Raw genomic sequence first — 27961 nt, 5'->3', positions numbered from 1 at the left:
AGCGCCGCTGGGGCTGGAAGGGCTTTGGTCCCGACAGGTGCGGACCCGGCGCGCTGAGGGGCGCGGCTCTTCTCCCCCTTCGGGCCCGTGAGGCCTCTGCGCGCCCGTGCCCGGCGGCGGGACGGTGCGGAGCGAGCCGAGCCGCCCCGGGAGGCCTCAGAGCGTGGGGCTCCCCCGGGAGCCTGGCGCCGCGCGGGGGTGGGAGCCAGGTGGCCCCGGCGCGCCCGCCTCGCCCGGGCACCGAGCAGGAAGTGGCTGCGGCGCGGCCCGGGCGCGGCCTCCGCAGGGCGCGCCTCCTTTGTGGCGCCGTGCTGTGCGGCCGGGCCGGGTGGAGGCGGGAGCCCGAGTCCCAGCGCGGGGAGCGAGAGCTAATGGCGGCGCCTGCGCCCGGGGGCCCCGGAGCCGCCGCCTCGGCCGCCCTGGACGAGCTGTCCCGGAACCTCACGTACGGGGCGCTGGGCGCCGGCAATGGCTCCCTGTCGGGCGCTTGGTACCGCCGGAACCAGGTAAGGGCCGGCCGCCCCGCCGCCTGGTGGGGACCGGGGTGGTGCCGCGGCGCCTCCGGCTCCTCGGCCGCTCTCCCGCCGACTCTCAGAAGGACACCGCGCTGTCCAAGTGGGCAGAGCTGACATGATGTTACCACACATTGACTTCACTGCCCCTCGTTTGGGAGAGCGGGAAGCCCTGGTCTGCCCCTCCTGGGCATCGATTCCAGGGAGCGGGTCGCACAGGTCTGTGGTCATGGGCCTCTGGGTCCCCAACCATCCCGCCTCTCCGGCCTGAATCCGCCTTCTTCTCCCGGAATGATTCTAGGAGTGCGGGGCGAATCTCCTCCACCCATATCCGCCCCCCCGCCAGGATCATTTTACAGTTCAAAAAAAATAAGTTGACACTCTGTTCTCCGAATCAGAGAACTCGTTAAGGGCCGCCAAATGTCACCTCTGTGCGGAGGCTCTGAGCGTGTGCGTGTGTGTGAGTCCCCAATGTGTCAGCACAGCTCTTCCATTGCGGCGAGAGGATCGCTGATGCTCTCAGCTTGCGATTGCGATTGCGAGACTCCTTTTTCACCGACCCTTTGGGGAAACGTCGAGAGCCTCAACAACGTGCATGTACGCTGGAAATACACGTTTAACAGGATCAAAGAGGATTAGAGCTGCCCATTTATTTGGGGCTTGGTTTAAGATCAGGAAAAAAGCCCTTCCTCTAGCCGTATTTCTGTTCTTTCTAGTGGGTGCAAGTGATCTTGATATGGTCGATTCCAAGCTTCCTTCTGTTTTCATATGGGTGTTGCTTTGTTCTTGTTCTTTAACAAATCAATGGTTCTTTTTATTTTACAACAATATAATTATAAAATATTTGTTGCTGTTGTTCTACATCAGGGGTTTTACCAATAATCAAAGGCCTAGAAGCCTTTTATTCTTGAAAAGTGTTTCGAGTGTTAGTTTCTGAAATGTTAAAATTTTGTTTTCAAAACCAACAAGGAAGGTAATTTACTTATATAAAGACAAAATAAGCATGTTCACGTTATTAGTATTCAACAGAGGAGACAGTATCACTTTGAGTCTGTTTTACCACAAAACATAATAAAATAGAAAAAATGGGGGGCACAGAGCCTATTGGATTCCATTTCTCCTTGCTTCCACCCACAGGAGTTACAAAGACAAGAACTGCTTTTTATGGGAAGTTCTTTGAGCGTATCTGTTACACTATGCTTATGCTAGCATATGTTATAAAGCATATTATAATATGCTTATGCTAGAAGCACTCCCAATAAAAGTTTAAGAATGAAACGGTAAATTCTTTCGGTAAAGGAATTAAAGAGTAAATGTGACCTACCATGGCATCATGCAAAACAGGAGAAAACATTGTTTGCAGAGTGGAAGCCCCTGCAGTCATTAGTTTTCTTTAATGTTTCCTGGAATTCAAGATAATCTTGGCTCTCTGACACCAAACACAGCTTATCATGTGATATAAATGTGAAAATTTAACTTTTATGTTTGCAAGGCTTAACTTGCCTTTGACAATATAGATTTGTACAGGTTAGAAAGGGTGTATCCAGGATATGCTAATTGAAACTACCCAGCTGACACCCAAGCATAGCTAGTTTGAGGTAAGACTATATCAGCTTTTCCCATTATTATGCAAACTTAGACTATCTTATAAGATTGTGGTATTGTATCCTGTCAGCAATTGCATTTGCTTTAAAGCAAAAGTAAAAATTGATTTTTAAAAATTCATTCAGCAAACATTTTATTGAGTGCCTCTAGTGCTGGGCAGGCCAGTAGAAATAAAATAGAATCTAATTTTTCTTTTATTTTTGGACACTAACTGAATACAGATGGCTGAAAATGGGAGTGGCTCCAGGAAAACAAAATAAGAGATGAAAGTTTAGGACTCAAAACTAACCTTGATTGCTGGATAGCCAGAGTTTAATAAGTTTTATCACTACGGAAATGTTTGAACAGTGTCTGTTCACTGATAGCCCAGCTTTCTGTGTCTTTCCAAGAGACAACCATCAGATCTGATAAATTAACCTTACTCACAGAAAAAGACCAACTTCCCTGAAGCACATTCAGGTGACATGGATATTTAACAGTGCCCGCTTAGAATCAGTGTCGTCTAAGGCAAAGATGTGAGTGCTTCTAGAGGAAGAAATCCCAAAACAAGTGGGAAGTAGAAGTTCAGTGGGGAAAATGTTTTAGGGAATCAGGGAAGTGAGGCCTTTGCCCCATCTGCATCTCTTAGGAGTCTACCCATACAAGTATAGATGCAATAAAGTTCTACAAAGGTATTTTCTTTATGTTTCATCCACAAGTTTTCAGTATAAAAAATAATGTTTCTCAGATGGTTATTGAGCTCCGTGCTCTGTACAGATCACTGTGGGATATTCAACATGGTCTTTAGACTCAACCTCTTCCTTCCTTCCTAATGTTATTAGGTACTTGGGGAAACGAGCTATGCGGGTAACTGTAAAACAAGGCAGTATGTTTTAAGTGTCGTGTGAGGAATATAAAGTCATTTGGGAATCCAGAGCAAGGTGGCTTTTAGCAGGGGCCATCAAGGATGTTTTGTGGAGGGGTAGTATTTGAGCTGGACACCTAAAGACAGAGTTTCATTGATGGGAGTCACAGGTGGAAAGCATTCCAAGAAAGGGAAAAGTCTGGAGACCAAGGAGCAGCCCACGCTATCTGAGCAGGTGCCCTTCTGAACATTTTTGTACCTAGAGTAGAAGTCAGTGGCCATTCTGATTGCAGTGGAAAACTGATACTGACTGGAAGGTGGAAATACAGTTTCGGGTCTTAGATATTGTCATGGATTGCCGTGAAGGACAACAGGTAAAGAAGTTTGGACTATATCTGGTAGACAGTGGGGAGCCATTGAAGGTTTTTCAAAGAGGGAGTAAAAGGATCAAAACAAATTAAAGACATTTAAATTAGGGTCAGGGACTTCCGTGGTGGCTTGGTGGTTAAGAATCCACCTGCCAGTGCAGGGGACATGGGTTTGAGCCCTGGTCCGGGAAGATCCCACATGCCACGGAGCAACTAAGCCTGTGTGCCACAACTACTGAGCCTGCGCTCTAGAGCCCACGAGCCACAACTACTGGAGCCCATGCGCCTAGAGCCCGTGCTCCGCCCCCGCTCACCACAACTAGAGAAAGCCCACGTGCAGCAACGAAGACCCAACGCAGCCAAAAGGAAAAAAAAGGAACACACAAATTAGGGTTAGCAGGATGCAGAGGCCTCTAACTGGCTAGCTATGGACCGAATCCAGCCGGTAGACGTATCTTGTGTCACACTGCAGAGAGGTTTAGAAAATGTTTAATACGTTGCCAATGTTTAAAAATGAGTAGATTATATATAAGGTTTCAAGTTTCCATGATCTGTTTAAATATTAGAAGTGCTAGCAACTTGGCCCTCTTTCACACGTGATAACCGTGAGGGGGAGTTCACTGTTTAGAACAACTGTGCTCCCCACTTAGGCCCCTCTCTTTGCTCTCATCTCTTTTACCTACTCGCCTTGTAGGCACTTAATTTGCAACCAGCACGTTAGAGGCTGTTGTCTAGTTTCTGCCATCAACTAGCGGAGTTCACGTGGGCGTCACACTGGGCTTCGGTTTTCCTTACTGGTAAAATTAGGCTTAAAATAGAAGATCCCCAGGCTCTTTCATGCTATCTGGTTGAATAAATAAGTGCCAATCTGGCAAGGCTGTAGAGGGAATGGACAGGAAAGGATGAACGTGGGAATATTGTGAAGGAGGGGTTTTGAGGCTGTTTCTTTAAGTTTATCCATGTTGCTAAATATCTAAATTCACAAAGACACTGTCAGAAAGGTTTATTCCGCATAGGGTGAAATGAAACATTTAGATTTTTTTAATGTCCTTTATTTGAACTTTTGATGTTCAATGGCTTGAATTTTTAAAGTCAACATATTTAGAGGAAAATTGATACAACTTGGCAGGGAAGAGGCGAATCGAAGAGACATTTGTTATGCATTTACTATGTGACACTTTATAGCTATTATCTCATTGGAGCCCCGAACAACCTCGTAAGGTACATATTATCCTCACTGTTCATATAAGGAAACTTGTGTTAAATAACTTGCCCCCAGATCTTACAGCAAGTAGATTGAACTGCAAAGCTATTTTTATTCCATGCCTGAAGGCCATTGCTTAGAAACTAAGACTTGAAAAGAATGTGGTAGGAGAAAATGAATATGGCTTGTCTCACTGTACTAAAGACAAATCACATTGAGTTTTATATTGCCCTTTTATTGATTTTGCTTTGCTACCGTTTATCTCCTTTCTGCTGGTCGCTGCATCTGATTGCCTCTTAGAGAAAGAAAAGTGCCAAACTTATGAATAACCAAAGGACCAGGTAGAGGTTGCTGGTCCTTTCCATTTCCTTCCCAAGAAAAATCCCTTTTTTGTTTTGTTTATACTTACTGCCCTTATTTTTTTTTTTTTTTATTTTTTTTTTTGCGGTACGCGGGCCTCTCACTGTTGTGGCCTCTCCCTTTGCGGAGAACAGGCTCCGGACGCGCAGGCTCAGTGGCCATGGCTCACAGGCCCAGCCGCTCCGTGGCATGTGGGATCTTCCCAGACCGGGGCACGAACCCCTGTCCCCTGCATCGGCAGTCGGACTCTCAACCACTGCGCCACCAGGGAAGCCCTCCTTCTTTTTTTTTTTTTTTTTTTTTTTTTTGCCTTCCTTATGTATCCAACATGGCATTTTCCCTTTACCACATTTTCTTCGAGATATATGTATAAGGCAGCAAAAAGAAGGAAGGAAGAAAAGGATTACCTCAAAGAAACTGTATCAAAGCTTTTGTAATCATTATCATCATCATCATCCCATGGTCCTTATCAGAGGAACAGACTCTTAATGCTGTTGTGAATTTGTCACACCACGTGTTTGCCTTTAAATCTACCTGATATCCTCTTTATGGCTTGATTTATATTAACCAGCTATAATATTTGCATTAATGCAATCAGCTAAGTTCAGGCTGTGGGAAACTTCAGTTTACAGGTTTATGTAGCTCGGTTTCTTCAAAAATCATTTTTACAAGGAAAAAAAAAAGGAGAGCAAGGATAGAGGAAGAACCTGTGGATTAAAATGCACCTAAAGGACCTATTAGGAAAAAAGACAGCCTTCGTTCACAGTGTTTAGGGATGCACACTTGGGTGATAAAACTATAGAGAAAAGCAAGGAAGTGATTGCCATGGAGTCAGGCCAGTGTCTCCTTGGGGAAGGGAGGGGAAGGGGTGGGATGAGGGGAAGGGAGGGGAAGGGAGGGGAAGGGGTGGGATGAGGCAAAGGGAGGTCTTTGGGTGGGCGCCCAATTTCTGTTTCTTGATCTGGATGCTGTTATGAGGGTATTTGCCTTATAATAATTCATTTTAGTAATTTGTTCATCTATATCATTTTCTTTACAGTTGCCTGTATCTATTATATTCTACAGTTTTAAAATGTTAAAAAATATTAGGATTGCTATTGTTCAACTTGCATGTTTTACCCAGATGGTGTGGGAAATGGTATGCCATATTCATTTTGTTTCCTTAGGAGAATTTTTTAAACTTCTTTTTAAAATGTTGGTGATTTTTCAAATTGGCATTTGAGCGTTTACCATGGAAAGGATGACATTCCCCTAAGCTATCCTTTTTGTTCAAGGATAGTGTGGTTTAAAAAGCTCAGCCTCTTTACTGGGTGCGTTGGCAATTTTCTTAGTTTCTCCAAATCTTGGCTTTCTCTATCGAAATGGTAATAATAATAACACTACATACCTTATAAGGTTGATGTAGGAATAAAATAAGATAATGTATATCAAATCGTTAGCAGTTCCAGACACATAGAAAGCACTCAATGAACACTAGCTATTATTAGAAGTATTACAGTCAACCTATATTATAGGAAATGTCATAAAATACATATTTCTAATAATTAATAATTATTGTACTTATTACAAATGGAAATAAGAGAAATCATGTCAGTTATGTGATGGAATTCTGTTTTCTTTCATCTAAAACCACGGATTTCTCTACATCCAGTGCCTTCCTCTCTCCCTTTGATGTTTGCCTCCCCCTTCACTCTCCAAACATATTCACATTACAGAACACTTCCTGATGGCAGTAATTTCCAGTTGGAACACTTGATATCTTGAAGTACTAAGGTGAAGATTCCTCCCATGTCTGATGCCACTTTCCAGAATTCAGGGTTGGGGTGGATGGGTGTGTAGCCCTGGGAACAGCTGACAGGTTTTGGTGGCAGTAGTGTGATGTTGTCTTCAGACATTGACTATAGTTTAACCACCTAGCAGGACCAGCACCCCAGCTTGGGAAGGCTCATGCAGTGTTAGCGTTAAGACTTAAATGCTATTTATTTTAGCTTGAGTGTTTTTTGGGTTTTGTTTTCTGAAGGTCCAACGTTCCTCTATTCAGTTTACACCTTTTCTAACCTACCCCACCTGTTCCGTCCAACAGAATTACATTTTACATAAAGTCAGAGCTCTTTGCCGGTCTGTCCTGGTCCACCAGAGTGTCCTAATTGCCTGGAGGCTGGCAGATAACACTCCACTTCCCCTCCACATAATTCTCAGCATGTGCATACCTGTACATCTGCTTCACCTTGTCACTTGCCTGGCCCTTGGTCGCTCCCAGCATGGTCTCCTGTCATCTTTGGCACCTGTCGGGAGACACGGAGTAAATTACAGGCTCGTGTAAACACAGGCTAGCACATGTTTAGTCATGAGCTCCACACCACCAAATACTGCATTTGTCCTGGCGTGACTCCTCCAGAGACCCACCCTGGCCATGGCAGGTCGTCTTGAGGCCCTGCCAGCAGCCCCAGCTCTTGTTTCCTAAGGCACCCCCTCACCTTCTCGGCACCTCTCAAATTTTCTCCTTTCAGTAACTTGGACCCCTGGCCTGACTTCTTTAGCTTGCAACGGGAGTCCATCTCTCTTCTGGCTTTTGAACTTGGCTTCCCTACCAAGAATGCTTTGTAAGTTAAGAGGCTTTGGTTTTCGAGTCACAGGAAACCTAACATTAACTGGCTTAAGTAATAGAGGAAATTAATCAGTCTGGATGACGTGGAAGGCCGGAAGAACTCTGGGTCCACACCAGCCTTGATCCACAGGCTCCAACAGCATGGCAAATGCTCGGGTTCTCACTCTCCTCTTCAACTTCTGTTCCTCAGGGCTTTTGTTTCCACTTTTTGCAGGCTCACCCTCCAGCCTACATTCTCCCTTTCACTTCCAGGAAGGAAAGCTTGACTTTCTCCAACACTGAAAATACATCGGCTTTAGTCTGCCTGGACAAGGTGGGTATCCACTGGCAAAGACAGTGTCCCTTGCTTTGTCTCAATCTTGCCTCTACCTGCTTAGCGATTTCTTTACCATCAACAATCTTCTCTTCATTCGGTAGGGATCTCCTAAAAGTTTAGTGGATTTAGGTGAAATAGTGTGGTATGTGAGTGCAATGTTGTATGGAGTCCTAGAAGCCATGTCAGCATTGCTGGTATGTCATTCAAGCTTGAGGAGACTCCCATGAATTCTGGGGGGTCTTTATTTCTTCTTCAGCCTTTGGACTTGCAGGGCTCTGGTTGTTCTGGGGCTGTTTGGGAGACAGCAGCACTATGTTCCCTCTCGTCACAGCCCACATTAATCTTGATCAGCTAATCGACAATGAGGGCCCAAACTGCAATCAACATTCCACTCAATAAAAATCACAAGCAGAGGGTCATTCTCAACAGAACAGTGTTGGGTAGTGATATCAAAGAAATTGGAAAACATGGACTGTGTCCTCAGACTGTAGCCATACATATGTGTGTGATATACATAAATTATATCACGTGTACATTATACAATGTACAATGTGTATGTGTGAAAGTGAGATAGACAGAGAGAGAGACTGCTTTTGAAATACTTGAAAAACAACATTTGAAGGGCTGGTGTGAAGCTACCCTTGCTTATATAATCTGATGGATTGCTTCCATTGTGCTTCCAGGACTAACATAGTACAGTTATGTAATTGTAAATAAAGAGAGCCAAAGCAGAAGAGGAAATAGTGTGATGTACCTTTGGATATGGCTGCCTGAGTCACAGCAGTGGAGAAATGAGTGATTGTTTGTGAACAAGGTACGAGCCGACCTCATGTTACAAGCAGCTGCCACAGCCATAAAATAGAGAATAATTTTGAATTACATGTACAGCATTTTATTAGTCTTTTGAACTATACTTGCAGACCCAAATCACAGTCACCATCAATGAGTCCTATGGGTATCATATGTGGGATGATCATAAAGTATCTTGGAACCTGCCTGCTGGACCAGTGGGATGTGAGAATTTTGCCAGGAATGGAGGAAATTATCTTGGCTATGAGGACTGACCCTTTAGAGGCAATGAAGAGTCCAAGTCACAGTGTCCCAGAGGAGAAAATTTGAACTTGATTCCTGCCTTGATGTCAGAAAGATCTGGTCTGGTGGGTGGCCTGGCAGATGCGTGTCAGTGAGTGGCAATGTCATGATCCCTCCCCCACATTGAGGCACAAACTCACCCAGTGGCTGGGGCCTGACATAGACAATAGAGTTTAGTCTCCAGGAGGATGGAGCTGGCAAAATACAGCCAGAGTTCAAGGCAGGCATTGCTCTCAAAACGGACATGTACTCTTGAAACCTAAGCAGGTGTTGGGGAAAGAGCTGTCATTCAGTGAGCTCCCAAGTTTCCAACTTTAGGGTAGGAAGCCTCTCGTAAACCCTGGGCTGGCCCTGCAAAAGGCAGCTTGCAATCCTGCTTCTTTGGAAACAAAAGATGACAGATTTTTTAAATTATTATTATGAATATGTTCTTGAAAAATTTGAAAGTAATGGGACCTCATCTTGATCTGGATGCAAACAATAGCATTCTTTGTGTTCAGCATGTCTGTCCTTGTTTCAAAGATTCGCCTTTCCAATGTTAAACGGGGTTGATTTGTTTTGTAATAGAACCAAGTTTAAGATTTCCTTAAGTGATATCACACCTTCCTTGACTATTGTTGCTCTCCTTTTAACAAAGTGTTAAAAGCCCCCCAAGGATGTCTTATTAAATTTTTCCCATAAATTTGTTCTGCTGCAACTTAAATTTCTCAAAAGCAAAAAAACATGGTGGCTTCTTAGTAAGCTTAGTAAGGCTTATCCTTAATGGAGTTCAGTTTTTTAAAATAATGAATGTACAGTTATGTAAGTAAATGTGTTCCCGAGTAAAAGACAAAATGTAATAGTGCTTAATTGTATGGAAAGGCAATACGTTGGGCTTTTCTGCCTAGGTTTTAAGGTTGATTAAAAATTGGCATGGGACAGCTTGTAGAACAGCAACGATACACTGTGGTATGTAACCCTGACCTTTTCTGTTGGCTCTAAATCACCAGATTTGGATCCAGTGTCATGAGAGTTTCTCAGGATAGAAAGGCAATAACCGTATAACATACAAAAACCAAGATAACAAATTAAAAATCTGTTCCTGACTGAAATTTTTTCTTTCTTCTTTTTTCACGTATGGGATTATAGTTTTAACTTAGTTTGGGTTAGTATTGCAGACAACGCAATTATCTACAAGGGCAAAGGAGATTAGTGGTAAGAATAGTCCAACCCATTCGGTAATCTAAAAAGCATTTCATATTTCAGGTTGCCTCCAATGTTTGCTGCGATGAATATGAATATTGTTCCTCTATGGCCCTGTTGTAATTAACTCTCCACATTTCCCCTACTTCTTCTCTGAGATCCCGAAGTGTCTCCTAATTGGTTTTCCTGTTCCCTGTCTTGCTCCCTCCTAGTCCATCCTCCATACTGTAGCCAGGATGAGTCTTCTAAAAGTCACGGCTGGACCTAACATTCTCTGGTTTCGAGTCCTGCGTGTTGTAGCACCACCAGCAGATCCATGGCATGAAAAGGCTCCTGCCTGCCTCTCCAGTCCAGCTATACTGGAGTCGTGCAGATGTGATTAAGTTAAAGATCTTGAGGTGGGATGATTATCCTGGATTATCTGGATGGACCCTAAATGCCATCACATGTATCTTTTTATAAGAGGAAGACCCAGGGAGATTTCATAGGGAAGAGGAAGGCAATGTGGCCACAGAGACAGAGATTAGAGTGATATAACCATAATCCAAGGATATGTCAGCAGCCACCAGAAACTGGGGGAGGCAAGGAATGGATTCTCCCTTAAAGCCTCTAGAGAGAGTGTGGCCCTGCCTTTTTTTTTTCTTTAATCCTTGAAATAAAAATTTTAATGACTGAAATTAATAACTAAACAGATTAGGTAAACAGTAAGTTGGAAACAGCAAAAGAGCCTTATATCACAGCATAGGCAAACATGTTCCAGTCTGTGCACCTATATGCAAAATGTTATTTTAAAATAAGCCTTCTAGAAAAAAATGTAGGAAGTTTTCTCATGACCTTTTAACCCAGATATAAAGGGTACCACACATAAAGTTAAGGATCAATAAGTTTACTTCATCAACAGAGTATATTTAAGTCCGTTTATTACTTAAAAGTTTCTATGCAAAAAGAGACAAGACAGAGTGAGAAAAGTTGTACGGAATGCATATATTCAAAAAGAAATCATATTGGGGATAAAGTACTCTTACACATCAAGTACAAAAAGACTGCCACCATAAATTAAAAATTGGACAGTCTGGAAAAACATTTAATGAAACAAGAGAGCCAAGTGGTTTATAAGATTATCTGAAGGTTCAACATCATTGGTCGTTATAAAAATAGAAATTTAAACCACAATGAGTTGTGAGGTTCTCCAGAATAGCTAAACTTAAAAAAAATTACAATACCAAGATACCAAGTGTTGGAGGGGGAGAGAGGCACCTGGAAATGTTATTTACTACTATATAACATTTTGGAAAAATCTTTGTGAGTAATTATAAAACCCAGACATATGCATACCCTATGAACTAGCAACTGAACTTCTTGGTATGTGGGCCCTGCCATCTTGATTTCACCCCAGTGAAATTGATTTTGGGCTTCTGGGCTCCAGAACTGTGAGAGAATAAATTTCTGTTGTTTTAAGCCACCAGGTTTGTGCTAATTTGTTACAGCAGTCACAGGAAGCTAACATACTCTCCAACCTAGGCAGATTTGTACTTTGTCCCTTCTGTTCCCATGGGTTCTACAGAACATACCTCTATTATAGATGTCACAGGTGGTAGTCTGTTATTGGTCGCTTTTTCTACCTCTTCTGAGCTTATCGAGGATACTTTGCATCCTTAGTTCCTGAAATAGGACCTAATATTTAGCAGTTACTAAATAAATACCAAATGGGTGCATGACTGAGTGAATAGCTTCTGGGGTGGGCTTCGAGTTGTCTGTCTCCCGTATCTACCATCTTCTCTCTGATCACTTCCATTTCATGTCCTTTTCCTCCACCTTGTGTGTTTTTCCCAAGCAGTGTCTACCTGTGGTTTTCAGCTGTGCAGTGGTTTTATTTTTCTACTTAATCTCTTTTCTTGGTTCAGCCAGCTTCCTTTATATTTCTTGCTTTTATTTCTTTCCTTGTTATCATCTCCTCTTTTAACTCTTTTTCAATGAATCCATATTCTCTTTAATTTCATTGAGTCTATAAAGCAGAATTTTTTAACTCCTTAGTTTGAAAATTTTCCAACCTATAGATAATTAAGAAGAATAATACAGTAAACGCCATATGTCCTTCACGTGGAGATTCACCAGTTGTTAACACTGTGAAATATTTGTTTGTTCTCTCTCTCTCCCTCTGTTTTTTCTTGTTTTTTTTTAATTTATTTTTTATTGAAGTATAGTTGAATTACAATGTAGTGTTAATTACTGCTGTACAGCAAAGTGACTCAGTTATACATATATATCCATTCTTTTTCATAGTCTCTTCCATCATGGTTTATCACAGGGTATTGAGTATATTTCCCCAAGGTCCTAGTGCTATACAGTAGAACCTTGCTATTTATCTATTCTACATATACTGGTTTGCATCTGCTAATCCCAAACTCCCACCCCTACCCTCTCCCACCCCCCTTGTTAACAATGTTTTAAGTTTCTCTGCATGAATTTTCTAAGCATATATAATTTTACATATGTTTTTTATTTTATATTGTCATGTATCATTTGAAAGTAAGTTGCACACATTATGAGTCTTCACTCCTAGAAACTGAAGGATGTATCGCCAAGATTCTTGATGTCCTCCTATCCCCTCCCAACTTTCTGGAAGTAGATTTGTGTCTACCTGTTTACTAGGTGCAAATAAAAAACAACCCCAGCTCATTCCTAAGAGTTTCCTGTGAGATGAAGTGACCTGAATGTTCATTTCTCAGGTATATCATTCCCTTTCAGGTTCAGGCTCTTAGGATCATTCCTGCAGTGATTAGTTGACCTAAATCACTTAACCTATGGTATTTCTGGTATTCGAAACTGGATCGCTCACATCCATGTTCAGGGATATTTTACTGCCTGGAACAGGAGGTAGCATTATTCTAGTTGTGAGTTGAATATGACTATTACAGTGTTCAAGACTAGCTCTGAATCTATGGTTCTTTTGAACCATGTACTAGCTCCACTGGGTCTGATTCCAGATTTATGTTTTGAAGGCAGAGCCTGGAATATGGTTGAGTTCTAAGCCAAAACTGGGATAGACTGTGACCAATTCCACACATCCCTGTTATCGTATCCCATTGCCATCTGGCCAAACTGCCCCACCCATGGATTATAGGTTAATAACTTTATGTGAAATGTCTAAAGAACATTCTGGCACCAAAAAGTAGGAGATAAGATTGTTATTCCAAATAAAACAAAAACATCCTTAGTACTCATTAGTGCTGATATTTTGAACCTCATTCTCCATAAATTGTTTGCTGTGGCTCCCACCATCTATTTGTCAAGCCATCCTGGAAAAGCCAGAAATTGAGCTACAGTACTGACAGGAGTGAGCACGGCAAAAATTAAGGCCATCTTTCTGTGTCTCTGGTCTGTACTTCTAGCTGCACTGTTAAGATGTGGAGCAACCTTTCCTTCTAACTATTGTCTTTGCTTTATTTTATTTGCACTGAGAAAAAGAAACAGATCCTGCTAATTTTAAAACTGTGGTAAATTGGCATTGACTAGCCAGATGGTTACGTATTGCAGTCTGAAGAAATGGTGATTCAGACATGAGCTGGGTGCCTTGGGGCCAGAATTTGCCTGGTGTCTATCTAGCTGTGTGACTTTGCACAAGTCACTTTCCTTCTCTGGCCCTCTGTTCTCTTTCCTGACCACCAGTCTCCAGATCAACAGGGAGGGGGGAATAAGAGGGCGGGGGAGAGAGAAGCTCTGAGTTTCCACTAATTCTAATATGCTAGAAATCAGATAACACTCTGAATAAAGTAATGAAGTAAACTAGATATCTTTAATTTAAATGGCAAGTTTATAAGGGCTGCTCACTGTATGCAAATGACACTTCTGATTGCAGGTGAGGATCTTGTAGTCATTAAAGCACATTTACAGAGCCTCTAACTGGAAACAGCATTTAGTAATGCTTGCCTCAGTCACTCTGTGTCCTTGAAGGTAATTAAACCACCTTTTTTAAAAAACATTGCAAATTTGAACCTTCCCTCCCCAACAATTCGGGACATTAATGAGGATTTACTGAATTACTACTCTTTACAGGTATGTGTCAAATGAATTTAATGAGCATTCAATTAACCTTGGATAGTTAGGTAAATTTTCAGAAAAACAAAGAATAAAATATACCAGTTTATAACGTGTACTGGCGTACTTCCGAGATATTGCACGTTCAGTTCCAGACCACCGCAATAAAGCAAGTATCACAACAAAGTGAGTCACATGAATATTTTGTTTTCCCAGTGCATGTAGAAGTTATATTTACACTTACAGTAGTCTGTTAAATGTGCAATTATATGGCATATTGCATCATGTCTAAAAAAACAATGTATATTGATTAAAAGACACTCTATTGCTAAGAAATGCTAACCATCATCTGAGCCTTCAATGTGTCATAATCTTTTTGCAATAGAACCGTCAAAGATCACTGATCACAGATCACCGTAACAAATACTGTCATAATGAAAAAGTTTGAAATATTGCAAGAATTACCAAAATGTGACACAGAGACACAAAGTGAGCAAATGCTGTTGGAAAAATGACGCTGATAGACTTGCTTGATGTAGGGTTGCCACAAACCTTCAATTTGTATAAAATGCAGTATCTGCAAGGTGCAATAAAGTGAAGCACAAGAAAATGAGGTATGTCCCTATTAGCAGGAAACTGTTTCTGACACCTGCTTTATACCTATATATTTCTGGTTTTTTAGTATATATGAATTCACTAGATTTTAAAAGTCAGGGGCTTCCCTGGTGGCACAGTAGTTAAGAATCCGCCTGCCAACGCAGGAGACACGGGTTTGAGCCCTGGTCTGGGAAGATCCCACATGCCGCAGAGCATCTAAGCCTGTGCCACAACTACTGAGCCTGTGTTCTAGAGCCCTCGAGCCACAACTACTGAGCCCGCATGCTGCAACTACTGAAGCCTACGTGCCTAGAGCCCGTGCTCTGCAACAAGAGAAGCCACTGCAATGAAGATTAGCCCCCGCTCGCCGCAACTAGAGAAAGCCCACACGCAGCAACAAAGACCCAACGCAGCAAAAAAAAAAAAAAAAAGGTCAACAGGCAACTTTCTTTTATTTATTTATTTTTGGCTGTGTTGGGTCTTTGTTGCTGTGTGCGGGCTTTCTCTAGTTGCGGCGAGCAGGGGCTACTCTTCATTGCGGTGCATGGGCTTCTTATTGCGGTGGCTTCTCTTGTTGTGGAGCATGGGCTCTGGGCTCAGAGGCTTCAGTAGTTGTAGCAGGCGAGCTCAGTAGTTGTGGCTCACAGGCTCTAGAGCACAGGCTGAGTAGTTGTGGCTCACAGGCTTAGTTGCTCTGCGGCATGTGGGATCTTCCCAAACCAGGGCTCGAACCCGTGTCCCTTGCACTGGCAGGCAGAATCTTAACCACTGTGCCACCAGGGAAGCCCCAGCAGGCAGCTTTCTATTGCACACTAGTGGACACTTAATTGTTGAAATCTGAATTCTGGGACAAGCTTGTTCTCTCACAAAACAGAGTGTTTGCTGTATTCAAACCCCAGTTGATTATAAAATACTGTTTGTCATCTTCCTAGGGCCAAAGGTCAAAATTTACTATTTCTAGACAGTGTATAATCAATCTGAGACTATTTCAGTTCAAGTAGCATTTAATAAACAACTTCTCTGTGCCAAAGGCCTCTACTAGTCATTAGGGTTACAAAGATGAGTTGATAAGTCATAGCTCTGCCCTCAAGGAGTTTATAGTCTAGAGGGGAAATGCACTTGTAAAACATAATTATAGTACAGTTTAATATATGTACTGATAGGCATGTATAAAGACTCAATTCAAAAGGAGGCCAGAAAAGCTAAACTTGAAGATAGATCTGAGGAAATTATCCATAACTCAGTACAAAGAGATAAAGAGTTGGAAAATATGAGAGCTATTTTAGGAAACAAGAATTAAAAAGTCCAACATACTTGTAAGAGGAGTTCCACGTGGAGAGAATAGAGAGAACCATAGATGTTGGATTGTAGTTGTGTAAGATGCTAACATCAAGGGGAGGACTGGGGGAAGAGTGCATGGACCTACCTGGACATTTCTTTGCAACCTACTGTGAGTCCATAATTATTTCAAAATTAAAAACATTTAACAGTAATTACTGAAAGACTATAAATAAGATGTGTAACTTCCTAGCCAGAAGAGTAGGGGAAAGAAAAGAATAAAGAAAACTCAATCATTTCAACAGGATTCAGGAAAAGAGAAACTAGAAAGCAAAGAAAAAGCAAGATAACTACAAACACAAAAAAGATAGAAATAAAGGAAAATATATTTATAATCACAATAAACAAAATGGACTAACCTCCCCATCTGACACAAAGTCTCAGGATTTTTTTAATCTAGTTATTTTCTATATATAAGAGACTTGGCTAAAATGATGCAGAAATGTTAAAGTGATGTGGAAAGTAGCAAATATCAAAAGAAAGCAGCTACAGTAATATCAGCTAAAATAGATTTTAAAGAAAAAACCTAATGATAAAAGGAAAAATTACGGGTGGTGGTGGTGGTGGTGTGATGAACTGGGAGATTGGGATTGACATGTGTACACTGATGTGTATAAAATGGATGACTAATAAGAAAAAATAAATAAAAAATAAACATAAGTAAATAAATAAATAAAAATAAAATTTACAAAAAGGAACAATTAGCTGGGAAGATAAAACAATCCTGATCCTGTATACACCTAGGACTATAGTCTTAAAATATATAAATACATGTTTGAGTAGATTTTTAACATAGCTCCCTAGGCAATTGATAGACAAAGCAATCCAAAATTTAGTAAGAATATCAAAGATTTGAACAATGACTTAATGGAGATAGATGAATGGATAGATAGATAGGAAGGATATATAAAATGTATTAACTCAACATTTAAATACTTTATTTTCAAACATACATGGAACACTTATAAACTTGACCTTACACCAGCAGGTCACAAAACAAATTCCAATTTACACTATATAATAGGTCAAAAGCAAATGTTAATATACACACAGTGTATTTTCTGCCCACAACTCAGTAAAATTAGAAATTAGTAATAAAGTGATAATCAGCACCCCATTCATTTAGAAATATTAAAAAACACATCTCTGAATAATATAAGGCTCAGATAAAAATGATGAGATAATCAGAAAATATTTAGAACTAAATGCAAATGAAAACTGTACATGCCAAAACTGTGCAGGCAGCTAAAACAGAGGGTGTACTTAGAGGGAAATGTAAAGCCCTATTTGCATGATAGAAAGAAACAGAAAAAGCTAATGAGTTAAGAGTCCAAACGAAGAAGATGTAAAAAAGAAAAGCTGAGTAAACAAAATAGATAATAAAAATTAATCGAGGAAAGAAAGAAATATATTTGTATCAACTTCAGAAAAAAAAGTCACATCTCTGGGAGGAAGAAGAGACTGAAATAGAGCTAGTTACATTTGTAACATTTTATTTCTTCGGGCAAAAAAAAAAAAGATGTAAATGCTTTGTGTTTTTAAAATTAATTTTGTATAACAACTTATTGAAATATAATTCACATATCATATAATCCACTCATTTAAACTGTACAGTTCACTGAGTTGTACAATCATTACCTCCAGCCTTTAGCTGTCATATGAACAATACTGGTATGTAAATTTGTGTACAAGTTTTTGTGTGGATATATATTTTCGTTTCTCTTGGATATATACCTTGGCATGGAATTGCTGAGTCAAATGGAAATTCCATGCTTACGTTTTTGAAGAACTTCCAGACTGTTTTCCAAAGTGGTTACACCATTATATATTTCCATGAGCAGTGTTTGAGGGTTCTGATTTATCTACATCCTTACTAACACTTGTTATTATCTGACTTCTTGATTATAGCTATATTATTTTGTATGAAGTGGTATATCACTGTGGTTTGGGTTTGCAATCCCTGATGACTAGTGATGTTGAACATCTTTTCAATATACTTGTTAACCATTTGTCTTCTTTGGAGAAATGTCTATTCAGATCCTTTGCCCATTTTTAATTGGGTCATTTGTCTTTTTATTATTGCGTTGTAAGTGTTCTTTATATAGTCTAGGTATAAGTCCCTTGTCAGATATATGATTTCCAAATATTTTCTCCCATTTTGTGGATTATCTTTTCACTTTCCTTGATAGTGTCCTTTGAAACAGAAAGTTTTTTAATATTGATGAGGTCCAATTATTTTTTCTTTGTTGCTTACACTTTTGATGTCTTATCTATGGGAATCCATGGCCAAATCCAAGGTCACAAAGATTTACACTTATGTTTTCTTCTGAGAATTTTATAGTTTTGGCTCCTACATTTAGGTCTTTTGGTTAATTTTGAGTTAATTTTTGCATATGTTATGAGATCAGCAGCTGTACCATTTTACATTCCCACCAACAATGAACTAGTGTTTCAATTTCTCCACATCCTTACCAACACTTGTTATTTTCTGTTTTTTTTTTAAATTGTAGCTCTCCTAATGGGTGTGAAGTGGTAGCTTATTGTGGTTTTGATTTGCATTTCCCTAATGATTAGTGCTATTGAGCATCTTTTCATGTGCCTATTGGCCATTTATATATCTTCTTTGAAGAAAAGTCTATTTGAGTTCTTTGACCATTTTTCAGTTGCATTGTTTATTTTTTTGTTGTTGAGTTGTAGGGGTTCTTGATATATTCTAGATATCAATCTTTATCAGATATATGATTTGCAAATATTTTCTCCCATTGTGTGGGTTGCCTTTCACTCTGCTAATAGTGTCCTTTGGTGCACAAAAGGTTTTAATCTTGATAAAGTCCAGCTTATCTATTTTTTCTTCTGTTGCCTGTGCTTTTCATGTCGTATCCAAGAAATCATTGTGAAATCCTGCTAACCAATTTCTAAACACTTGGCCTGGTGGTGTTTAAACTACTCAGTGAATCATTTAAAGAATTTTGAAGTAACTTATTTCTATTCAACAATTTACTTTTATAATTATAGAAGATTTCATAATTATCCATTCAATCCCAAACTTCTTCTGAATTTTTATTTTCCTGATTACTGCCAAATGCAGTCAATTGTAAATCGAAAGCATGGAAATAGCACATTATATTATGATACAATTGTTCCCCATGAGGAATAGTGATCAAAATTATTGCCAACTGCTTTTATTAGGAAAAGAAAATTCTTAACTGATTAAAGACTATGGATATTATATGTCAACTATTAAATGGGTTTTCAACTTTTCTGCTTCATTTTTTAGAAATACTGAATTTCACTTCAGCACATATAATGAAGTTCTAAAACTTCAAAGACATTTTGCATTCTGAAAAGGGTTCCTTGTGGTTGTAATGTTCATTTGAAATTCAAATAACTCCTTGGAATTTGAGGCTAGCTAGAAGTTATGTACTGTAGAAGAAGAAGGGGGAAGAGCCCTTCTATCATTGCTAATTTTTACTGCTAGAAGATATTACATCTTTGTACCTAGATAGGAACAGAATATGCATCTTTTGAAGTCATCAAATAATACATATGCTATCTATAGTAAAGATCTTGGGCAATGTGTCAGAACTAATTTTTTAACCTCTGTAGTTCTTGTTTTAAACCACTCTATACTTTCTCAAGCAAGTATTTTTTTAAACCCCTCATTTTGTATAGTAGATGATGTAGAAAACCCAATGGAAGTCTTAGACATGATTCCCTTCCCTCAGAGAATTTGCTGTCTATGTATAGAGCCTAATGATACAACTGACAATATAAAAGAAGAAATAGGGATGTTCACCGTTTAGAGTCTGAGAAAGTAAAGATGGGCTGTGGTGTCTGAGAAGGTCGTAAGGAGGTAGAGCTCCGATGGCCAGGAGGGTGAGGTCTGATTGAAATGGGCTGAGAAAAGAAGATACTCTGTCTGGGTGAGAGGAATTACATGAGAAAAAGTATGACATCTGACTGGAGAAGTCAGGAGCCAGGTACCCAAGGTAGAGGGAGCACATTAAAATGTGCTGTGGACAATTGGATGGTCAGGATGAGGACCGACTATGGGGAGCTGGTACAGTAGTTTTGTATTTAATATAGTTGGCTGTAGAGAGACATTGTGGGTTCTTGACCAGCAGAGTAGTGGGAAAATTTAGTCTGTCTCCAGTGAGGTTCATAGCAGTTTAGAGATAAAGGGATTTTTGGAAACATCTTATCCAACATCCCCTGTTTACTGAGGCTGGGGAGCTGAAATAACTTACTCAGTGTCGCCCATTAGAAAATAGCAGATCTGAATCTCAGGTTCATCCTTTAACCCCAAAGCCAATGATCTTTCTTTCATACCACAGCCTTCCAGAATATCTTAAGAGAAAGAAGAGAGGGAGAACAGAAATAATTATATAGTCCATACTTGAGGCAATGAACACCCCAATCAGAGAGGTTGCTGAGGAAATTGGCAGACAGGATAAATAGAAGCATCTTAGTGGGAAAAAGTCAGAACCTGATTGTTTATTTTAGTGAATGAAGCACATATCTAGGGAATTCAGTAAAGGACTGAACTAGTTATAAAAAATAATATTTGACTAAAGTGAAAAATTAATCCTAATAAAACCATTATGCATATTCCAAATGACCCTGGCAAATGGGTGCTAAGTAAATATTTGCTGAATGAATGAACAAATGAATGAATGTATCAACTTAAATTTTCATAATTTTTTTGGTAAATATCTTACAAGTACTATTTAAAGTACCATTTAAAAAAATTTTCTTTTATAGATTCACCTTTTTGGAGTTTTGCTGGCCATTTTAGGAAACTTGGTAATCAGCATTTCCCTAAATATTCAGGTAAGAAGAAGCTTATTTTTCTAACTCTGTAGTTTGATCCAGGGACACATTATGACTTCAGTGAGCCTCAGGCACTTTTGCCTTCTTGGACTTCCTCCTCCATTAAAGAAAGTATATCTTATGACCTCATTGATATAAAGACAAATATAATCCAGGCTAGATTGTGTCCATCTTTTTTCGTCTTCTGATTTTAAAAGAAGTTAAATGTTTTGTGAGCCTCTTAATAGTATTGTGTACCCCAGACCAGGCACCTGTGAATTTGTATCACACTTAAAAAGATGTTCATATCTTGGCATAAGCCAAGATGTATTTTAATGTTCTACATTTTCTTATAGTACTTTTATTATTTTCTAAATAACTTCTGAAATTTTTTAAAAATTTTAAAGAAAAGATTTTAAGGTAATCTAGAAATGTACATACTTCTTAAGGAAGTAAGTTCAGTTATCATAAAATCAATAGGAAAATAGAGCTTTATTTAATGGCCAGTTTTTCAGGAATTCATACATTTCCAATACAAAGAAATACTCAAACCAGATATAAATGAGTTCCCCCATCCCTCTGCTACCAGAGCTTTCTGCCCTGTTATGTTTATTGTGGTAGCAACTTTGACTCATAGATTTGAATCCCTTTTCCAAACGTGTTTCTTTAGTAACTTATTATCTTTATTTCAGCATTTGAATTTTTCTGACAATCTAAAAGAAGTATTTTGGTGTGGTGGACTAAAAAGTCACTTAACTCCTTAACACACACTCCGTCTTTAGATAGTAACAATGATATTTACTTCACAGAGTTGTTATGAGAATTAAGCAATATGTGAGAAGGCCCTTTAAACTATAAAATGCTATAGCAGTATGATTCACTTCTGTTAATATGTTTGGAACAAACAGAAAACCATAATAATTGCTCTATAATAATCTGCAAATAAATTTAAAAGCCATGAAGCAATTTTATAGGACCAAAAATTTCAAGGCAAGTTTTGGTTGGGTGGAAATATTTTCTTATTTACATCGTGGTGTACTTCCAGAAATATTCGCATCTTCAGTTGGCGCACCAAGAACACCCAAGGCCGTACTTCAAGAGCGTGCTGTGGTGGGGTGGCGGCGTACTGATGGCTGTGGGAGAGACAGGAAACTTTGCAGCCTATGGATTTGCCCCCATTACTCTCATTGCTCCATTAGGCTGTATGTCTGTTACAGGTGAGCCATTTTTCTGTGTTTTGACAAATAGAAATTTTAAGAGATCAAAATAGTTGGCAAAAAAAAAATACAACTTAAACAACACACGCACAAAAGAAAAAAGTCGCTTCCTGTTTTCTTAGCATGTTAACTTGGAACAATTATACTACCAATTTCAGTTATTCATTGTCATGGTGCCACATTAACCACAAAGAAACTTGCATTTTGTAGCTGTAACATCTATGTTTAAAAGCCTGATTCCCAGTGTCTGAGCCTTAATAAATGAAATTAACAGTAGCAGAAAATGTTATACTTTTTAATCAATAATGAATTATCTTAAAGCATTTGTAATAACATGTTATGTTTTATTCATATGCTAAACTGACATTACACGTAGTTAGAGTCCTTGATGCCTGATCCATAGTTTAGCATCTCTTTTACATTAAGAATTAGAAATAAAAACAAACAAATGGGACCTAATGAAACTTTAAAGCTTTTGCACAACAAAGGAACCATAAACAAGACGAAAAGACAATCCTCATAATGGGAGAAAATATTTGCAAATGAAGCAACTGACAAAGGAAAAATCTCCAAAATATACAAGCAGCTCATGCAGCTCAATATCAAAAAAACAAACAACCCAATCCAAAAATGGGCAGAAGACCTAAATAGACATTTCTCCAAAGAAGATATACAGATTGCCAACAAACACATGAAAGGATGCTCAACATCACTAATTATTAGAGAAATGCAAATCAAAACTACAGTGAGGTATCACCTCACACCGGTCAGAATGGCCACCATCAAAAAAATCTACAAACAATAAATGCTGGAAAGGGTGTGGCGAAAAGGGAACCTTCTTGCACTGTTGGTGGGAATGGAAATTGATACAGCCACTCTGGAGAACACTATGGAGATTCCTTAAAAAACTAAAAATAGAACTACCATATGGCCCAGCCATCCCACTACTGGGCATATACCCTGAGAAAACCATAACTCAAGAAGAGTCACGTACCACAATGTTCATTGTAGCACTATTTACAATAGCCAGGACATGGAAGCAACCTAAGTGTCCATCGACAGATGAATGGATAAAGAAGATGTGGCACATATATGCAATGGAATATTACTCACCTATAAAAAGAAACAAAATTGAGTTATTTGTAGTGAGGTGGATGGACCTAGAATCTGTCATACAGAGTGAAGTAAGTCAGAAAGAGAAAAGCAAATACCGTATGCTAGCACATATATATGGAATCTAAAAAAAAAAAAAGGTTCTGAGAAACCTAGGGGTAGGACAGGAATAAAGACGCAGACATAGAGAATAGACTTAAGGACACGGAGAGGGGGAAGGGTAAGCTGGGACGAAGTGAGAGAGTGGCATGGGCATATATAAACTACCAAATGTAAAATAGGTAGTTAGTGGGAAGCAGCCGCATAGCACAGGGAAATCAGCTCGGTGCTTTGTGACCACCTAGAGGGGTGGGATAGGGAGGGTGGGAGGGAGGGAGATGCAAGAGGGAAGAGATATGAGGATATATGTATATGTATAACTGATTCACTTTGTGATAAAGCAGAAACAAACACAACAATGTGAAGCAATTATACTCCAATAAAGATGTTAAAAAAAAGAGAATTCAATATTGGTTATTCTACGTTACTATAAGAATGTGTAATTTTAGGGTTTCCCTGGTGGTGCAGTGGTTAAGGATCCGCCTGCCAATGCAGGGGACACGGGTTCAATCCCTGGTCCGGGAAGATCCCACATGCCATGGAGCAACTGAGCCTGTGCGCCACAACTACTAAGCCTGCGCTCTAGAGCCTGCGAGCCACAACAGCTTGAGCCCGTGTGCCACAACTACTGAAGCCCGTGCGCCTGGAGCCTGTGCTCCGCAACAAGAGAAGCCCGCGCACCACAAAGAAGAGTAGCCTCTGCTTGCCACAACTGGAGAAAGCTTGCGCACAGCAACAAAGAGCCAACAAAGCCAAAACTTAAAAAAAAGAAAAAAACAAATAAATAAATTTTAAAAAAGAAAGAATGTGTAATTTTACAGTAATGTCACAATTATCCTACTTTCAAAATTTATATGACTTACTAAATACATTTAGAAAAGAAAATATGAGATGTTGGTAAAGACTAAAAAAAAAAAAAAAGCAAAAATTACTGCTAAAAAAGAGAACAAATTCTCTAAGCCATGTTAAAATCAATAAAATCTTTTGCGTTTCACCCTTTATCTGCTGCTATGGAAACAGCATGTTTCTAAGTTTCTGTGAATTTGGAATCTTCATTGACATAGAAACAAGTTGATGGCTATTGTCTGGTAGCAACTAGATCAAGCATAATGTGCACCCACATATCCCAGTTGTAATATTTCTCCTAAAAATTATATGATAGTCTTAAAAAAAAAAGCATAGTTTAAACTGAAATAATGTATACTCAAAGAGAATTTTATTTCATTTTGAAAGTAGTTTCCCCTTCTTAATAATTTAAAATATCTTATTGTTCAGTTAAAATCACCCTACTCTGAATAGGCACACAATTTATGTAATCATTTGACTTTTTTTTCTTTTTTTTGTTCATTTGACATTTTTAACATTCAGATAAAATCAGCAATTTGAGGATATCTTATCTTCTATTTACTACCGCACATACTGCATACATGGACATTCTGGATACTTTTTTCTTCTCAAAATTTGAGAAATAATAGATAAAAGGTATTGTCACATTGTCACCTTGGGACCTCTACAGGCCCCAATTGTTCTGAAAATGTTGTATTATTTTTCACAGTGAGTATCTGTTTAGAGCTGATCTTTCGTTTCTTTTCTTATTCTGCTTCATGCTCAGTTTCCATGCAATATCCAAAGACAAAAGTGTCCGTGCAGATCAAACAGATGCCTGGGGCGGGAGGGCTGAGTGTGTGAGCCACATTTTACTGAAATTCTCCATTTATCTCTAGTCCCCCAGTCCTGGGAAAACTTTTTTTCTGGGAATGAGAAGAAAAGAGCCATTCCAACTAACACAAAGAAAGGGGGATGTGCTAGATTTATTATAAAGATCAGCGATCTCACAGAAATGAAATATTAGCCAGACCTCTTGGGACCTGAAGTGAGAATTCGGAAATTGCCAGAGATGACGGGCCAGCCTTGATACTCGTCACAGACCTTCAATGAAGACGCCTGTGAAGCTGTTCATTTTGGCATGACTTGCTCAAAACTCTCATTAATAACGGGAAGTTTTAAGTTTAACCACCTTCCCCTTGGACAGTGACCTGTCCTCCCCAAACTCCCTGGGGGCAGGGAGCAGTCCACCCACCTTCAAACTTGGAGATGGGCTTTTCTCAATGCTACAGATCATTTTTCTTTGTCTGCTCCTAGCCTGGATTAATGTTTCAACTTTAGAACATTTTTAGCAACCTCCCTCTCTGCCCATTTAAAATGATTCCAAGAAGTAAACTTATAGCCTCAAACACAAATTGTTTCCTGCTTTACAATCTTTGCAAACAGTAATATATGCTCATACATAATATTCTCACAGCACTCTTGCACTGAATTTAGGTCACTGTGCAATGCTGTGGGTGGGTGAGGGATGCTGGTGATTGAGAATTTTCCCCAGAACAACCCCCTACCACTTTTATAATTCTTTATAAAGATTCTAGAAACTCTAGAAAACTTGAAGCAAAAGGGACAGTATTTTTTAATAAATACATTATCTTATGGCTATGTCTACAGATGAGGGAGAAGCGTGTCTACACTTTACTGAGCTAGAAATTTTATTTTCCCTATTACTTCTTGGGAGCTTCAAGAAAGAAATCAAACCTTTCTTTGAATTTTTTTTTTTTTTAAAGATAATGTCTGTTGCAATGTTGCATGAGAGATTGCATATTCTTTCCTGGCTTTCAAATTTTGAAAAGGAAAAAAAATAAGAAAGGAAGAAAACTGAAGTCCAGAACAGTTTTTTAAAAGTTTTAGCTCTTAAGTCTGAGTTAAGGAACTTTCTTCCATTTTCCTCATTCTCCTTGGGCAGCCTGATTCATACCAACACACTGTGTTCCTTTTCTCCTCTCCAGAAGTAAGGATAAATTGTGTGAGTCACCATCTCACTACATCCAGGCTGCTAATATTGTCAGTCCCACTGTTTTGTCTTACATAATCAAAATTCCTCCTCCCTTTGTACACTTCAGTGGAACAGATTTTTTTTTTTTGTCTTTTTTTTTTTTTTTAGGACTAACACTACAGTAAGCACCATGGATATTTCAGTTCGCACTCTACCCACGTTCCTGCCTTGAACCATCTCCCTTTCTATTCTTTCTTTCCCTCTGTCTGTGTGGCCTGCTGCTCTACACTGACACGCTTACCAGGAGACAGCATTTCTCAAGCACTAGTTTTACTGATGGTCTCATAGGTGTTCTAAGAAACAAAGAATTCTGTAAGCAAACAGGTTTCCGCAATATTGGATTTAAAATGTGACACAGGTTTTGTTAGTGGAGGACTTCTTGAGGCCCTGGGATGGGCCCAGGCATGCTGTCAGTCTTTCAGAGGCAGATGCAGTAAGCCAGCTTTCCCAAACCTATTGTCCACAAGGTGCCTTTATAAGAAGTATCTCAAGGGACAACAGTTTTGCAGAAAACCCTTTAGAGTTCTTCAAGCAATGCTCACAAGCAGTCACAGCATCCTAGAGACTCAAACAGGGTAGATAACTGGCTGGTGCCTGCAGTGGGGGGTGGATAATGGGGAGTGATCCTGGTGTATAGGCGGATCTGAATTCCCAAGCCTGGGCCCAGCTTTTGGAGAAAGAGGATCAGAGCCCTTGTATCCTTGTATCACCTTATACTTTTACGCTCTTTTTCTCACTGAAGGGCTTCCTCAGTGAGTAATAGGACAAAAGCTTATTCTGACTAAAATGCTGGTTATATGCTGGCAGTATGATTAATTCTAGATGTTGACTTGTGTTTGTTTTTCCATTAATTAAGAAAGCTTAAGGGATGGTTTTTCAATTTCGTCTAAAGCCTCGGCTGGATACTCTTCTACAGGGCAGTAGAATGGTGAAGAGTGCAAGCTCTAAGACCACACTGCCAGCCTTCAGGTCTCAGTTCTGCCCCTGGAAAGCTCTGCGACCTTGGGCAAGTTATTTAAATGGGTATATGCCTCAGCTCCCTAATCTGTAAAGTGGAGAAAAAAATAGTTCTTACCTCAGAAGTTGTCATGGGGAAGAATTGAGTAAACACAAACACTTAAGAACGGTGTAGGAGGGATTCCCTGGTGGCGCAGTGGTTGCGAGTCCGCCTGCCGATGCAGGGGACGCGGGTTCGTACCCTGGCCTGGGAAGATCCCACATGCCGCGGAGCGGCTGGGCCCGTGAGCCATGGCCACGGAGCCTGTGCTCCGCAACGGGAGAGGCCACAGCAGTGAGAAGCCCGCGTACCGCAAAAAAAAAAAAAAAAAGAACGGTGTAGGATACATAGTGCAGTGTTGGATACATAGTGCAGTGACAACTAGCCATTGTCACTGTGATTTATAATCATTATTAAAAAGAAACAAAGTACTTTATTCTTTTTTTGAATTTATTTATTTTTGGCTGCATTGGGTCTTCGTTGCTGCGCGAAGGCTTTCTCTAGTTGCGGCAAACGGGGGCGACCCCTTGTTGCGGTGCACGGGCTTCTCATTGCAATGGCTTCTCTTCTTGGGGAGCTCGGGTTCTAGGCGCGCGGCCTTCAGTAGTTGTGGCTCATGGGCTCTAGAGCGCAGGCTCAGTAGTTGTGGCGCACGGGCTTAGTTGCTTTGCAGCATGTAGGATCTTCCTGGGCCAGGGCTCGAACCTGTGTACCCTGCATTGGCAGGCGGATTCTTAACCACTGCACCACCAGGGAAGTCCAATACTTTATTCTTTATAAC

General features: G+C 39.9%; 1 protein-coding gene and 1 long non-coding RNA gene across 3 annotated transcripts in view; one reads left to right on the top strand and one right to left on the bottom strand.

The window, feature by feature from the left end:
- Positions 1 to 356: 356 nt before the first annotated feature.
- NIPAL2 (NIPA like domain containing 2) overlaps positions 357 to 27961 on the top strand; it is a gene marked incomplete at its 5' end in the record, with an annotated part of 71509 nt that continues 43904 nt past the window's right edge. The window contains 3 exons of one of the 2 annotated variants that reach the window (XM_079722289.1): positions 357 to 506; positions 20826 to 20894; positions 21919 to 22090. In XM_079722289.1, coding sequence (XP_079578415.1) covers positions 372 to 506; positions 20826 to 20894; positions 21919 to 22090 — 376 coding nt within the window. The remainder of the gene's footprint in view (positions 507 to 20825; positions 20895 to 21918; positions 22091 to 27961) is intronic. The other variant, XM_079722288.1, reaches the window with a different exon arrangement.
- Positions 22091 to 27961, bottom strand: part of LOC307065463 — a 56787-nt gene continuing 50916 nt past the window's right edge. Inside the window, exon 3 of the long non-coding RNA XR_013811338.1 lies at positions 22091 to 22103. This is a non-coding gene — a long non-coding RNA (uncharacterized lncRNA). The remainder of the gene's footprint in view (positions 22104 to 27961) is intronic.

Source organism: Hyperoodon ampullatus, assembly GCF_949752795.1.
Source record: "Hyperoodon ampullatus genome assembly, chromosome: 17".
In the NCBI taxonomy this organism is placed as follows: domain Eukaryota; kingdom Metazoa; phylum Chordata; class Mammalia; order Artiodactyla; family Ziphiidae; genus Hyperoodon; species Hyperoodon ampullatus.
The sequence above is the reverse complement of the archived record's forward strand: the minus strand, read 5'-3'. Positions and strand labels throughout refer to the sequence as shown.